At 37.1% G+C, this 12,962-nt stretch overlaps 1 protein-coding gene across 4 annotated transcripts in view; it reads right to left on the reverse strand.

Moving 5' to 3' along the window:
* Window positions 1-1,927: 1,927 nt before the first annotated feature.
* TOX3 (TOX high mobility group box family member 3) overlaps window positions 1,928-12,962 on the reverse strand; it is a 126,966-nt gene continuing 115,931 nt past the window's right edge. For 2 of the 4 annotated variants that reach the window (XM_019505705.1, XM_019505704.1), the window contains exons 4-8: window positions 9,236-9,505; window positions 7,326-7,553; window positions 5,522-5,602; window positions 3,093-3,815; window positions 1,928-2,801 (exon numbers count right to left, since the gene is read on the reverse strand). In XM_019505705.1, the coding sequence (XP_019361250.1) occupies window positions 2,769-2,801; window positions 3,093-3,815; window positions 5,522-5,602; window positions 7,326-7,553; window positions 9,236-9,505 (1,335 nt within the window). In that variant the 3' untranslated portion in view covers window positions 1,928-2,768. Of the gene's footprint in view, window positions 3,816-5,521; window positions 5,603-7,325; window positions 7,554-9,235; window positions 9,506-12,962 lie in introns of all 4 variants that reach the window. The other 2 variants (XM_019505707.1, XM_019505706.1) reach the window with 1 other exon arrangement.

The following is a 12,962-nucleotide window of genomic DNA, read 5'->3' on the forward strand; positions in this document are numbered from 1 at the left end:
TAAATCATACAGACACTACATCTTTCCTATATAAATTGTATATGAAGTGATTTAAATTAGCAGTTATATTTTTGACCTGTAACAGCAAAGTTATTTACTCAGACCTTAGGAATATGAACATTAACGTGTGAGACTTGAACACAATATGTTCTGCAATATGCTATTGTGGATTAAGTGAAATATAATTTTGTAACAAGCAGGGGGAAGTTCTAATTTTCCATGATTCAAAAATCTTGACATTTAGAATGTACAGTTCTGCTTGATGATTAATTTTTTTAACTGCAGTAATTAAAACTATTTTTCCTGGAATTGACCATCAGTAGTTCAGCAGCACTTAATCAAATGTGATAAAACCCAGGATTTATGAAATCATTTAATGAGTGTAATAACACCTGCTTCTAACTGCAAATAGTTGAAAACAGACTTCAGTTGTAATTAACTCTTATCACTAGTGACATTTTTCAAACGATACTTCATAGGTCTTCAAAATGACAATTACAGAACTAATACACAATTACTGTCACATGCAGTTTAGCAATTATTTTTGAAGACATTTGTCTAAAGGTTTCAAAATAGACTATAAAATGGTTCCTGTTATGTAATGTTGGTTAAAACTGACACTCAGAAAACTCTTTCACAAATCAGCCTCGGCTTTGACATTTCTAATGCATGCAAACTTCTTCTTATTTGGTATAAACATTCTCCCTCCCAGACATTATTAGATATCATACTAAGGCTATTACAATCACTGCTCCCTGTCCACTAACACATATTATGAAAAGCTTCAACTTATACATGATTTTTTTCTGCTCCAAGAAATCTATAAATTTATAATTAGAATCTCTTACTGTTCAATATTTGTATATAATAAACAGAGAATGGGGAACTATGAAATATTGAAAGCTGAATTCATTATTAATAACTCACAACATCTAGTAAATCTTCTCTGAACTACAACTGCAACTTTTTAGGAACCTATATTTTTATTTTTATGGTTCTGCTCTGAGCTGGCAGACATGAACACCACCTCTTAACAGGATTAGGATTCTGCTCAGGCTTGACACTTGCTGTTTTTAATTTTCATTTTATCATAAGCAGTTTAAGATTGTTGCCAGTGGTAATTTGCAATTTTTATCAAGACCTCTTCATTATAGCTTCTGACAGGACAGATGCTGTAATTAATCATGCAAGACAACTGGGGATAGTGGTCATACTGCACTTGTACTGCAGCTAGTGCAGAAAAGAAAATTAGAGAAGGAAAAAAAAGGATTTCTTTTCCCTGTCAATAATAAAACAAAAAACAACTGTAAACAGTACCAGGATCTCAGTTCTATGTTGGAAGAGAAGGATTCCAAACCTGGCGTGCAAAATTGTTTGGGTTTCTTATCTCCATACATCGTTTGTGCTTGTCTGGTAAAAATACACTACTCAGACAATTAGAGAGTCATGAAGCTGAGAATTTTCAGAAGTGTGATTTTTAGATTAGCCAGTTAAATGACCTAAGGCTAAAACTGTACCTGGATCTTTAACACAACAAAAATCAAGAGATCTTAGATCCAGAATTTTAGTTTATGACCATCTCAAAATAATCCTATTCAACCACAATTTGCTACTCTGTCTCTTCAGGTAGTTTACAAATATAATATTTGCATTTATAATTCAAATAAAATTAATGTTTTATAATTTGATACACTATTTCCTATATATATTGCCCCTCACAGAAGCAGCACAAAAGACACATGCTGTTTTTCTACTCATGAACACAAGAACTTGCACTTACTGTACAAAACCTGAACAAATACTATCAGTCTTTATAAAGTACCTATTTGCACAAACTCAAAATCAAGAAAGGTGAGCACATTTTTTAAAGAAAGTACATTTAAAGCAAACACTTGTTTTGGTTGTTGCATTAAACACTTACAGCCCATGAGTTTTACTGAAATGTGTTTATTCTATAGCAAGATAAAAGCATTTATTTTAGATAAGCAAAATACAAACAACTTAATTGCTGCTATCATAACTCATAAAAAAGTATAAAACAGCATAAAAACACAATAAGCAATGTAGCAATTAATAGTTCATGTTACCAGTGTTTACATTAAAGCCTCATTTATGAAAACTTTACAACACATGATATGAAAACTTACAACTTTTAAAGAAAATATTTACAATGATTATTCAGATGTGGAGCTTATTTTAAATATTCTACTGGTATTACAGCATTTTAAAAACTCTTGCATTTTTTTAATCTTAGCTTTTGTAATAACAGTTTTATTTAAGTGCATTTCCCTTTTAAAAATACAGTGTATTAAATCTGAAACTCATCACTTAAACACAGAATATAATATTCACATTTGTTTTGCAACTGGAATTAACATAACAGGGGTAACAGTGTCAATATATATTTTGTTACAAAGCACGGTAGGTTTATTTGGAGAAATCAAAGTGAAAAGATAGGTCAAACATTTACGTTCAGTCACTTGCATTTGTTTTTCTGAAGACATCAAAGAAAAACTTAAAAGCTTTGGCAAAAATCTGTGATTTACGATTTTTTGTGACAAAAAATGCCATCAACTACTCATGTCATACAAATATGACTGTATGAAATCCAATCACCATTTTACAGGTAGTTACAACTGTGCTTCAAGGACTTCGTGAGTTCATACCGTCTTAAGTGCATTAATCACTTCTAGAGAAAGAACAATATAATTACTCACTATTACATAATTCAGAAGGGCCATTTTGCAGTCAGAAGGTCCAGGTATTTATTAAGCCATTTGATTCACATATTGTAGGTAAAGCTTAAATAAATTAAAAAAGGCATCACATGAAAAAGAGCACAGGTTTTGTGGGTTTGTTTTTGTTTTTCTTTTAAACAAAATGATTTATAGTCAGCTAAAAGATGATACACAGCTACATTGTAGTTCGTTATTGCCTATCTAATAGACACTTTAGAGGATCATTTGATCTGTTATGCATCCCTGCATAACTACCATCAACAATTTACAGTTTTCAGCCAAATAGTGTGCCCCTCCCCCCTTGATGAATGCAAATCAGTGTAGCAAGAGCATTTATCTTCAGAAAATACTGACCTGTGATAACACTTGAGTCTGTGTCTGGGATTGTATTTGTGACTGATGCTGCTGAGGTGCTGGCTGAGGGCTCCCAATGGCAGGGATGGGGGAAGTTATCTGTGAGGCTACAGGGGAGTGCTGCTGAGGAGAAGGCTGGGACTGGTGTTGCATGTGTTGCATCTGCTGCTGCTGCATTTGCTGCAGCTGTATATGTTGTAACTGCTGTTGCATTTGCTGCTGATTAATTTGCTGCTGAAGATGCTGCTGCTGCTGCAAATGTTGCTGCATGTGGTGCTGAAAATGCTGCTGTTGCATTTGCTGTTGGATTTGTTGATGCATTTGGTGCTGATGTAGTTGCTGCTGCTGCATCTGCTGCATCTGCTGCTGCTGTAGCTGTTGTATCTGATGCTGCTGGGTTTGCATTGAGGGGCTTACTTGAGATGAAGATGGTGTTGCCACCATATTTGTTCCCATAGAGCTTATCAATGGGGCTGCAATGTTTGTTGGCATGTTTGGTGCAATGGTAACGGAAGCTACAATCTGATTCATTGGCAGTCTCATGGTTAAAGGTTTTGGAGCGATTGCCCTGGGAAGGGACTGCTGAAGAGTCTGAGGAGATGCAGAAACTGTTGCATGCTGAGAAAGAGGAGTATTCAGAATAAGGGAGGAAGACAAGTTAGTGGACGCCAATGTTTGCTGAACGGAACGAATTGTCTGGGCTTCGGCTGATTCTGCAGCTGCCTGTGATTGAGAGAGGGATTCAAGAGCTGTTACTGGTACAAAACAGATCATTTTTATGAGGTTTATAACTATCACAGTTCCCTTCTTTTATCATATACTGTAATGTAACCAGCTTAACATGAAACGAGACAGAGGATACATCCTAAGCATTTGTATAATTATTATACTGGCTCATGTAGCAAATGTAAGTTACAGCAGCTTATATTATTTTACTGGAAGCATATCTGATTTCTTCTTTAAATTTCTATCATTAAATTAAATCCATCAGTTAGACAGATAGGGAGCCTTGCTCTGTATTACTCAGATCAATGTAAGGATCCTCTCATCTTAAAGGGACAAAAAGAGATGTAGTTGATATGAAAAGAAGATTCACAACTTTTAAGGAAGCTGTTTTGTATTGAAAAAGATCAATCAGGATGTAGAAAAGATCCCTGGGGCTCAAATTCAATGATCCAATTCTATCACACCTTATTAATCTGTTATTGTACAAGGTCCAGTGCTGGTTTTGACAAGAGGCTAGTGTCTGCCATTGCTAAACTCTTTCAACCTTTATTGAAATCAGTGGAGTTACCTGTGTGGAATTTGGTAGCTTAAAGATAAGAAACTCAGGGATATTGTCATACAACACTTTGCATATTTGTAGTATGTGTGTGTGCGCACGTAGACTCATAGACACCGTGTAATGATCCTATTTCCCTTCCACCTACTTATCCTATGAATGTAGGCCACTACTGAGTAGGCATGTTCTTGTAGCAGCAAATAAGAAATATGTATTATAAAATTTCTTGCAATAAAACTGTTTCTGGTGACACAACTAAATAGAATCTGCATGGCACTGCACTATTCAGTGTGCTAACAGTGTGTTATGCTAGAGGCTGGTCCAAAAGGATTTTGTGGATTTTAAAAAGAGAACTTAGGGTCAGATTTTCAAAAGTACCCAGTGCCCATATTCTCAGTGGTATTTAGCTGGCAGCTTGGCATTAGAAACTGAGCATATTAAGGATCTTTGTCTTGAGGACAACATAACATTATATTATATGAACTGTCTCTCCCCCACACACATAACACATGCATAATCTTCCAGTTTTTGAGTATGGATTTTGTTTCTGCATTTTCCTAGAACACTTAACACCTTCCTATGTGGAACATACAACCTGTCTTTCTTCATAGTGCAAGTTAGTTTTCTCGTCTCTCTAACCAGGTTCTGTTATAGCATTCTGTGTGGCTACCTCCTACCTGCCAGCTTGTCCATTTCCAAAATGTTTTAAACTCACAATCACACTGAATTCCTGTTCTCCACCTGCAAAAAGATCCTTGTGATTTACCCTCTGCCTACCCTCATCCAATATATTTTGCCTCTTCTTGACTAGTTGCCCCTTGGAAAGTTATGCACCAATAGTGACTCTCTCAAAGCTGACATATTTCTCTGACCAAACTCTACTTTTATGCAACATAGCTATTTTTGCTTCCAAAAATAACCACAGACAAGGTGAGTTTGTATAGTTACTGTCTGATATTTATTACTGTGATACTAGTGCTGCAAAGTATTTTTGTGCAAAAACAAGCACAGTATGTAGTTCAAGCTATTATACAAAATCTTTGGGGATTATATTAAAGAAACTCTGGGACTCCAGATATACTTTTCATATGACAAAATCCCACATTTAAACAACCATTGCTAAACATTAGTTTACCATGACGCTTACCTTGGAAACAAGGCTAGCTCTGTAGGCAGCAAGTGCCTTCAGGTATTCTTTTTTGGCAGCTTCAGTTTTCCTTTTATATACCTATTAAAGACATAACAATTAGCACCAGCTTCAGCTTACTATTTTATGGTGAAAAAAAAATACTCTTACCAGAATAGGGCCACATTCACTTACATAAAAGGAAACAAGAGGCACCATCTTGTCTTAGCCTCTACAACACAAACCACAAATACTCTTGATTTATATGATTTTTCTCCCCTTAAAACTCTTAATACACTTGCACTGAAAATACACTGCCCTGCATTGCACCTAGACCTGCAGGTGAATACAGGTTTGTCTGGATTTTTCACCACACTAACTTAGGTTTTCCTTTGGTTACACTGTTATCTCTTACCAGAACAGCATTTCATGACTGCTACAAATCGTTATAGTTGGGCGCTGGTAATCAGTACTTCTGAGTCATACTTTCTCTCTCCATCCAGTGATTTTTGTGCATACTTTACCTCTCTAGGAGCAAAAACTGTCCTGACAAGAGGTAGAGAGAGACTTGGGAAGAGTGAAATTTCATGTGCTGATATAGATAAGAATGGAATGAGGTCTCAAAAACCAATCAATATATTTAAGTAATAAAGATTTTCTTAGGTGTTCTGTGTGAGCACATGTAGAAAAACCTATTTTCTCCAAATGGTGGAGAAAGTGCTCAAGACTAATGTAAACCTAGTTCCCAATGCAGCTGACCATAAAAGTCCAATTGACTTATATAGGAAACAATAGACTTTCATTTTTGTCCATCTTATTTTTAATGTATTGATACTTCACCTTAAAATTGCCAGCATCAGTAAGAGTAGGCTAAAACCTTCAAAGGAGATCTTACAGTGCATATCACAAAAAGACTCTTTCATATCTTAGCCTAAATAAGTTTTCCAAGTTGAGGAAACTAAGGGTTGATTGGAGATCTCAGGATTGAGAAAATATATTTTTAAGGCTGGGATTTTAATTGAACAGAAGAATGAAACTAAAACATCCATCACCAAACCAAGCTATATTGCATATTACCATACTTGTAATGAAAGACCTGCAGGACTTAGACCTGTTTCTTCCTTCTATTGTTCTGCTTAGAATTAAAGGGCCTTTTCTTCCATCACCAGCAAGCATAACTCCCATTAACAACTGATGAGAATTGTGCAAAATTATCAACAGACCAGACCCTCAAGAATCTGTAACTTTTTTAATTCCTGCATAGGAGTTCCATGGGCATGGAAAAGAGAATGCCCCTTAAGCAAGAAGAGCTGATCTCTGAAAATTCAACATTCTGTACTAAATTTTAAAATGAATGATAAATAATATTTCAAACACTAGGTTCTTGAAATGAAGTACAGTGAATTGGCTTTAAAGTTTTGGTACCCATGAGCTTTGTTATGCAGATTCATGAAGAAGATCAAAGGAAATAGCAAATGTGCCCTTCTTCTGTTATGACTTTTGAATTTAAGGGGAAAAAAAGCTTTCAAATTATTATTAAACAGATGGTCTTAATGGGGTATTGGGTTGCTTTCTCCAAACTGATACTAAAAATTTAAAAACTTGAAGACAATAATTATGTGAAATTGTAGGATATAAGTTTGATAATATCTGAAGAGTAATAAAACAAGATGCTACTCTGAGGACAGTTGCTCAGCCAATTTAAATCAGTGTAAATTCAGCGCAGCAACACTACACTAGCTGAGGATCTGCTATTTAGTTAGAAAGATTGTCATTTTACTACTTGCAAGACCCTAATGCATCACTGCAGTCAACTCTTTGTTACCTGTTTTTGTTCTTCTCCTAAACTGTCCCACATTGATGCCACTATTTTTGAAACCTCTCCAAATGTAGCATTAGGGTTCTGTCCTTTAATTGCAGCTTGTGTGTCCCTGAAGAATAGGGCATATGCTGACACTGGCTTTTGTGGCTCATTGGGATCTTTCTTTTTCTTCTTCTTCGGAGTCTTGGGCTTCTTGCCAGAATCTGGAGCAGCTCTTTTCTCTCCAGCAGTCTAAGAAACAACAACAAAGCCCAGAGTCTACAGTATACTATATACAGTACTTGAAACACAAATAAGAAGATTTCTGTATGATAAATTCTCAACAGTTCTGTTAAACAACTAATGAGTAAGATTAATTGATGGGTAACATTTTGAAATCCTGATTGCAACCCTTACTTCTGCTAAGTAGAATTTGCTCAGGTATTTAACACCATTGGCTGCTAAGGTCTAAATGTACCAGCAATTGCTATTCAATGTAAATAAAAGGTTGCAGATTCAGTCCCATAAGCATGCCCTTTATGTAATTTCTGTGAAAAAAAACAATCAGGATGTGCTATATACATGTTACATTCTGTAGCATATGTTTTCTACATAGACAAGATTTGAGCAATAGAAACTCAAAAGTAAGAAGGTATGAAACATGACCTGGTTCCTTAGCTAAATCTGTTAACTCATGCTTGGGTCAGGGGTTAGGAATCTTTCCCTCAGGCTACAAAGCAATAGCAACTCTTCAGCTGCTACAGATCTGTTGTGAACACCCACAGCTGCTCCCATCCACATCCACCATGAAGGAATGGTAGCCTCACAGATCTATATAAATCACCAAATGCAGGCCATGAATTCTCCTAAAAAATCCCCTGATGTTGGGGCAGATGAGATTCTTCTGAGAAGCAGTTTCATGGGTTGTAGGGGGTACATACCCTGTATTGTTCCTTGTATTTTCCACCGTTTTTTCCTGCTCTAAGGATAAATGATGACACAAATGGTATAGGATAGAGGAAGGGTTTCCCCTGACTATTTATTTTACTTTGATTCTTTACGACCCTACAGTGTGGGTCTGCCACAATGCAATTCCTACTGATTTCATCAGGAGATCTGCACATGGGACATGCAAGATTGGGCCTCTAAATAAATTTTTACTGTACTAAGTTTAGTTGATCTGATCAGAATGTCAGATTAAAATAGACCCTTTGCTAACAGTTCTATTTTAATCTAAATGGAAATGAACCCCAGGCATACTAAAACTTTCATTTAAAGGGAAAGGTCATCTTTTATTTCTAGTAAAATGTATATATTTTTAAATGTACAATATCAAGGAATGTTAAAATGTCAAAACTTTTATAAGTAGATGAAGCAAGAGGCCGATCACATTCATAAAGTTGGAAATTTGTTATAAAGGAGTTTTTCTAAACAGGAGATCTTACAACACCTTCAGCTCTCCTGTGAAATATGAATTTTCATTTCAACCTAGGAAAAATTTTACAGTCTTTGCATTCTCTTGTACCTGAAGAAGGCTGTGTGCCTGAAAGCTTGTAAAGAAATATCCCCTCCCCCCCAATATCTAGTTGGTCTAATAAAAGATACCACCTCTACCATGAGTTCCAATTCCTTTTGTCTACAGACCAATATGGCTACTATCTTTATCCCTTATAAAGGAGTAGGCATGCAAAGGCACAAAAAAATCACTGAAGAGATGTGATGTACATTTCATAAGCAAGTATCATTTTACTAAGCAAAGAGGTTGCCCACAGCATATGAATATTGCCACAAGCAGATTCTCTATTACTGCACTGTTTGCTTATTTTACCTGACCACACAGCTGCTGAAAGTCAGTATTATTACTAACACCCATTTAAAACTCTACACATGCACACACGCACAGCTTGTTCACTATAGTATATGCTATAACTTACTCTATTTGATTCATCTGCATCCTCTTCATTTATAGAGCTGGATGGGGAAGGAGTTGCTGATTTACTGGCAGGAGGTGATGGAGAAGTGTGGGGCAAATTAGTGCCTCCTAAATTTAGCCCCAATTGTGTACTTAGCTGAGACTGGTTAATGGTAGTCAGTTGAGTAGGAGGCATAATTCCTGAACGAGCAGCATCAGTCATATGGACAATAGATCTCATGATCAAAGAAGGATCTTGACGATACTGAGAAACTGGTGTGTGATTCTGGTCCTAAAAGGGAGGGAAATAATATTTAAAACCAACAATGACAATCTAATACTGCCAGTAACGCTATTTTAACAGTCTTACTAAATTGACATTGTCAGTTTGAAATGTAGTCAATTTAAAAAACAAGCTAACCACAAGTTAAACAAGTTAAGCTTTAGATATAACACCTGCCTTGGACTTCCCTTGCCAATTTTTGTGACATTGCAATCGCATTTCCCTATTCTTTAATGTATTTTTCTCTCTCTCATTGCTGTGCAAAGTAGCCAGGCAAACAATAGGGACTGACTGACTGCACAGGAAACACTGCAACTGACTAGACACAAATTGCTGTCAAGTGAATAAAGTAAACAAAATGAAAAAAAAATAGAGAAATAAATATTTTTCCTCCACTGACATTCAATTATTCATAGCTGTTACCTTTAACAGTAGTAGGTGAAAAAAACAATTTAGACTGAAGTGGAATTTTTAAAGGAGTTTTAGTAGAGAATGTTGCCTTGCCCTATATAGACCTGGCACCACAGCATTCAAGTGCATTCAGATAATCCCCTCCCCAAAACTCCCAAGTCTTCATAAATGAACATAGGTTTAATTAGCAACCAAAAGCATGCAAAACTAACACAGTATGTCTCACTCATCAAGTTCATTCATCCTTTACTTGAGTCTCCCATACTCATAGATTTGTTTGAGTCCCCCCCCCCCGACTTTACCATTTCTTAAGGGCAAGGTCTGTGTTCTTCTACAGAACTGTACAATACCCCCTGTATTTACAAATAAAGAGAGACCCCAAAGGTAAAATGAGTCTGAATGTGATGATGAACAACTGGGTTTCATTTTTAAGTGCATACACAAAATCAATACACAGTAAAAGAACATTTAAAAGAAAGGGGGGGATCATTTTAGACTGTAATTGGAGGAAATACATAGTTCATACACTGATTCAAAAATCTAAATAATCATTGCCCAAACAAAAGGACATGAGAGAAGTAAATTACATTTTGAAAATTCCTTCAGAGTAAATAATCTACAGTATGATTAGTAACAGGTGAGGGCATCCTCAAAGAAATACTGTAACACTTCATGAATCTGCAGTTTGCTGTAGTACTAAGTTTATAGTCTCCTCAGCTCCTCCCCACACCACGCCCTGCTAGATACTGAGCTTTTGAAAGTCTGGCCAGAAGTGTCTCGGTAGGAACTGATAATTACTGAACATTTTTTTAAAATCTGGACCTTGTTTAGGTGACTAAGTAAGAATCTCTTTAAGATGTTTTCCCCCAAACGTGGTTCCTGCTGCACTGCAAGGCTGAGTAGTAGAGTCAAGACACTTTAGTGGAGGATCTGGGCTCGGCTCTGCCATCTTTCCATACCTATTTGAAACAGGCTTGCACCTAAGCTGTCATCCAGGCCATCCATTTCCCCTTGCAGCACCAAAAAGACCTTGGGGTTCTATTTTTTTTTTTTGCGACCCATAGTGACAGCTTCCCCTTTACTGAGTGAATATACACTTATGGGAACAGGGTTTTTGCAAAAGCCAAAGCATACTTTCATCAAGGAGCACAAAGCACCCAGCTATGCCACGTGCTTTCCACTTGCAGCTGTCTCCGCAAGTTCTGAATCCAGATCCTATGTGCTAGGTCAGGATCTTAAGACCCCCATGGGCCCAACTTTCCCATGCTCTATGAGGTGGTACCAGCTGGATCCTGGACTTTGTTTTTGTTCTTATTTCTCAAATGCTTTTAATATCTTCCACCCCCAAAATAAAGGAACCCAGTTCCTTAGAGATAAACACGCATGACAAAAAAATGGAGCATTTGATATAGAAATGCTCAAAACAACAGACTTACTTGCTAAACTGCCTATTTACTTCAGGGCACCTTTCTATGAAATTTACTACTGGCAACTATAGGGTCACTCTGATATAGAATTATATTGGCAGTGGCATCTGGAAGTCATTCAGTCTTTCAAAGTCTTTTTTTAAAGGATATCACTTTCTGCATATTAATCCAGTTCTTTTGCTTTAAAGACACTACTTGATTGCATTAAAGAAAAAATTGCTGTTAAAACAAAATTAGAAATAGTCAGAATTGCACAGAACAATTTCTAGAAGGTATTTTACCTCTAAAGGCTTGATTCCCTCTCTTCTTTACTGTTACACAAAACAGGCTTTCACAGTCTTTGTACCAAAGTCACAAAATATGAGGACATGAGTTACAAATGATTTACTCTTAAGTCTTGTCATTTTGGTTGAGTCTATGATTTTATTGAAACTAAATTCTCTTGACTTACACTGACCCAGAATCTAATTTTATACACAAGCCTATGAATTCTTAACTGCCCCTCCTTTCGAGACAGTATAAAGCTTGAATGTTTTTTCTACTTCTTTATTATTGCCTTCTTTTTCTATTTCTCTATAACTCCCTCCATGTTTTTCCTTAATAAAATGTAGTAAGAACTAGAACTGGAAACTTAGTACTGTTTCCTAACTAGAAACAACTAACAGAAACCAAATTTAAAATATGGTATGTAAAACAAAAAACCTTAATTTCTAAGGTTTTCTTGTATTCTGATTTAGTAACAGATTAGTTCACCCTGTCATGTGACAACCACCCATAATATATTTGCTGCACTTAGATTCAAAATTATACTCACAATCTGTATTTAAAGCACCATGAATAATGGAGTGTGCATTCCATTTTTATTATCTGAGTATGTCATTTTTTGTCAACTGCACTGGAATATTGTATATAACCATGCATGGAGGAACTCACAGAAAAGAAAGAAGAGCATATAGTTTTTTATAGTGCTTGGTATAGTAGTATGATGGTACAACAGATCCTCAGTATTAATTGTTATGATCTGCAGCCTTGGAATAGCCCTTCTAAGCTTGAAAATGAACTTGAAGACACCATTATCCTCATATAAACTTCTATCAACTAAGGGGTAAACCAGTAGAGATTTTGGGGGCCGATACCAATAGCCCATTTTTAAGGAGGCATATCGGATTATACTAATCCAATTTCTCATCCAGCTGCATCCATCTGGGAAGTCTGTTGTGGTGGAAAGGGGCATGGGGGGCAAAGAGGGCAGATCAATGCCCCCTGCAGCGAGGGAGGGAGTGGGACTGGGGTAGGGGCAGATGCTGCTCAGCTTGGCAGGGCGGGGCAAAGCTGTGGCTCATCCAGGAGGCATGGGGGGGGGGGTTCCCCCCACTTCATGCACCCCAGAAGGGTATGGGGGAGGAGGGGTGTCTCTCAGATCTGCGTAGGGTGGGGCTGATGGGCTGCAGCTGCCAGCTGGAGCCGGGGCTGCGCTAGGCTCTTCTTGGTGGGGGCTGGGCTTGAGGCAGGAGGTGGCAGCATTGGGAGGAGGTACAGGGGGGCTTCAGCCATCCCAATTTTACTGTAGCCGTCCCCAGCCCTGCCCTCCCAGTGCCACCACTGCCCACCTAGCACAGCTCTTCCCG

The sequence above is a fragment of the Gavialis gangeticus genome, unplaced genomic scaffold, assembly GCF_001723915.1.
Source record: "Gavialis gangeticus isolate Ggan-Ray unplaced genomic scaffold, GavGan_comp1, whole genome shotgun sequence".
Taxonomy (NCBI): Eukaryota; Metazoa; Chordata; order Crocodylia; family Gavialidae; genus Gavialis; species Gavialis gangeticus.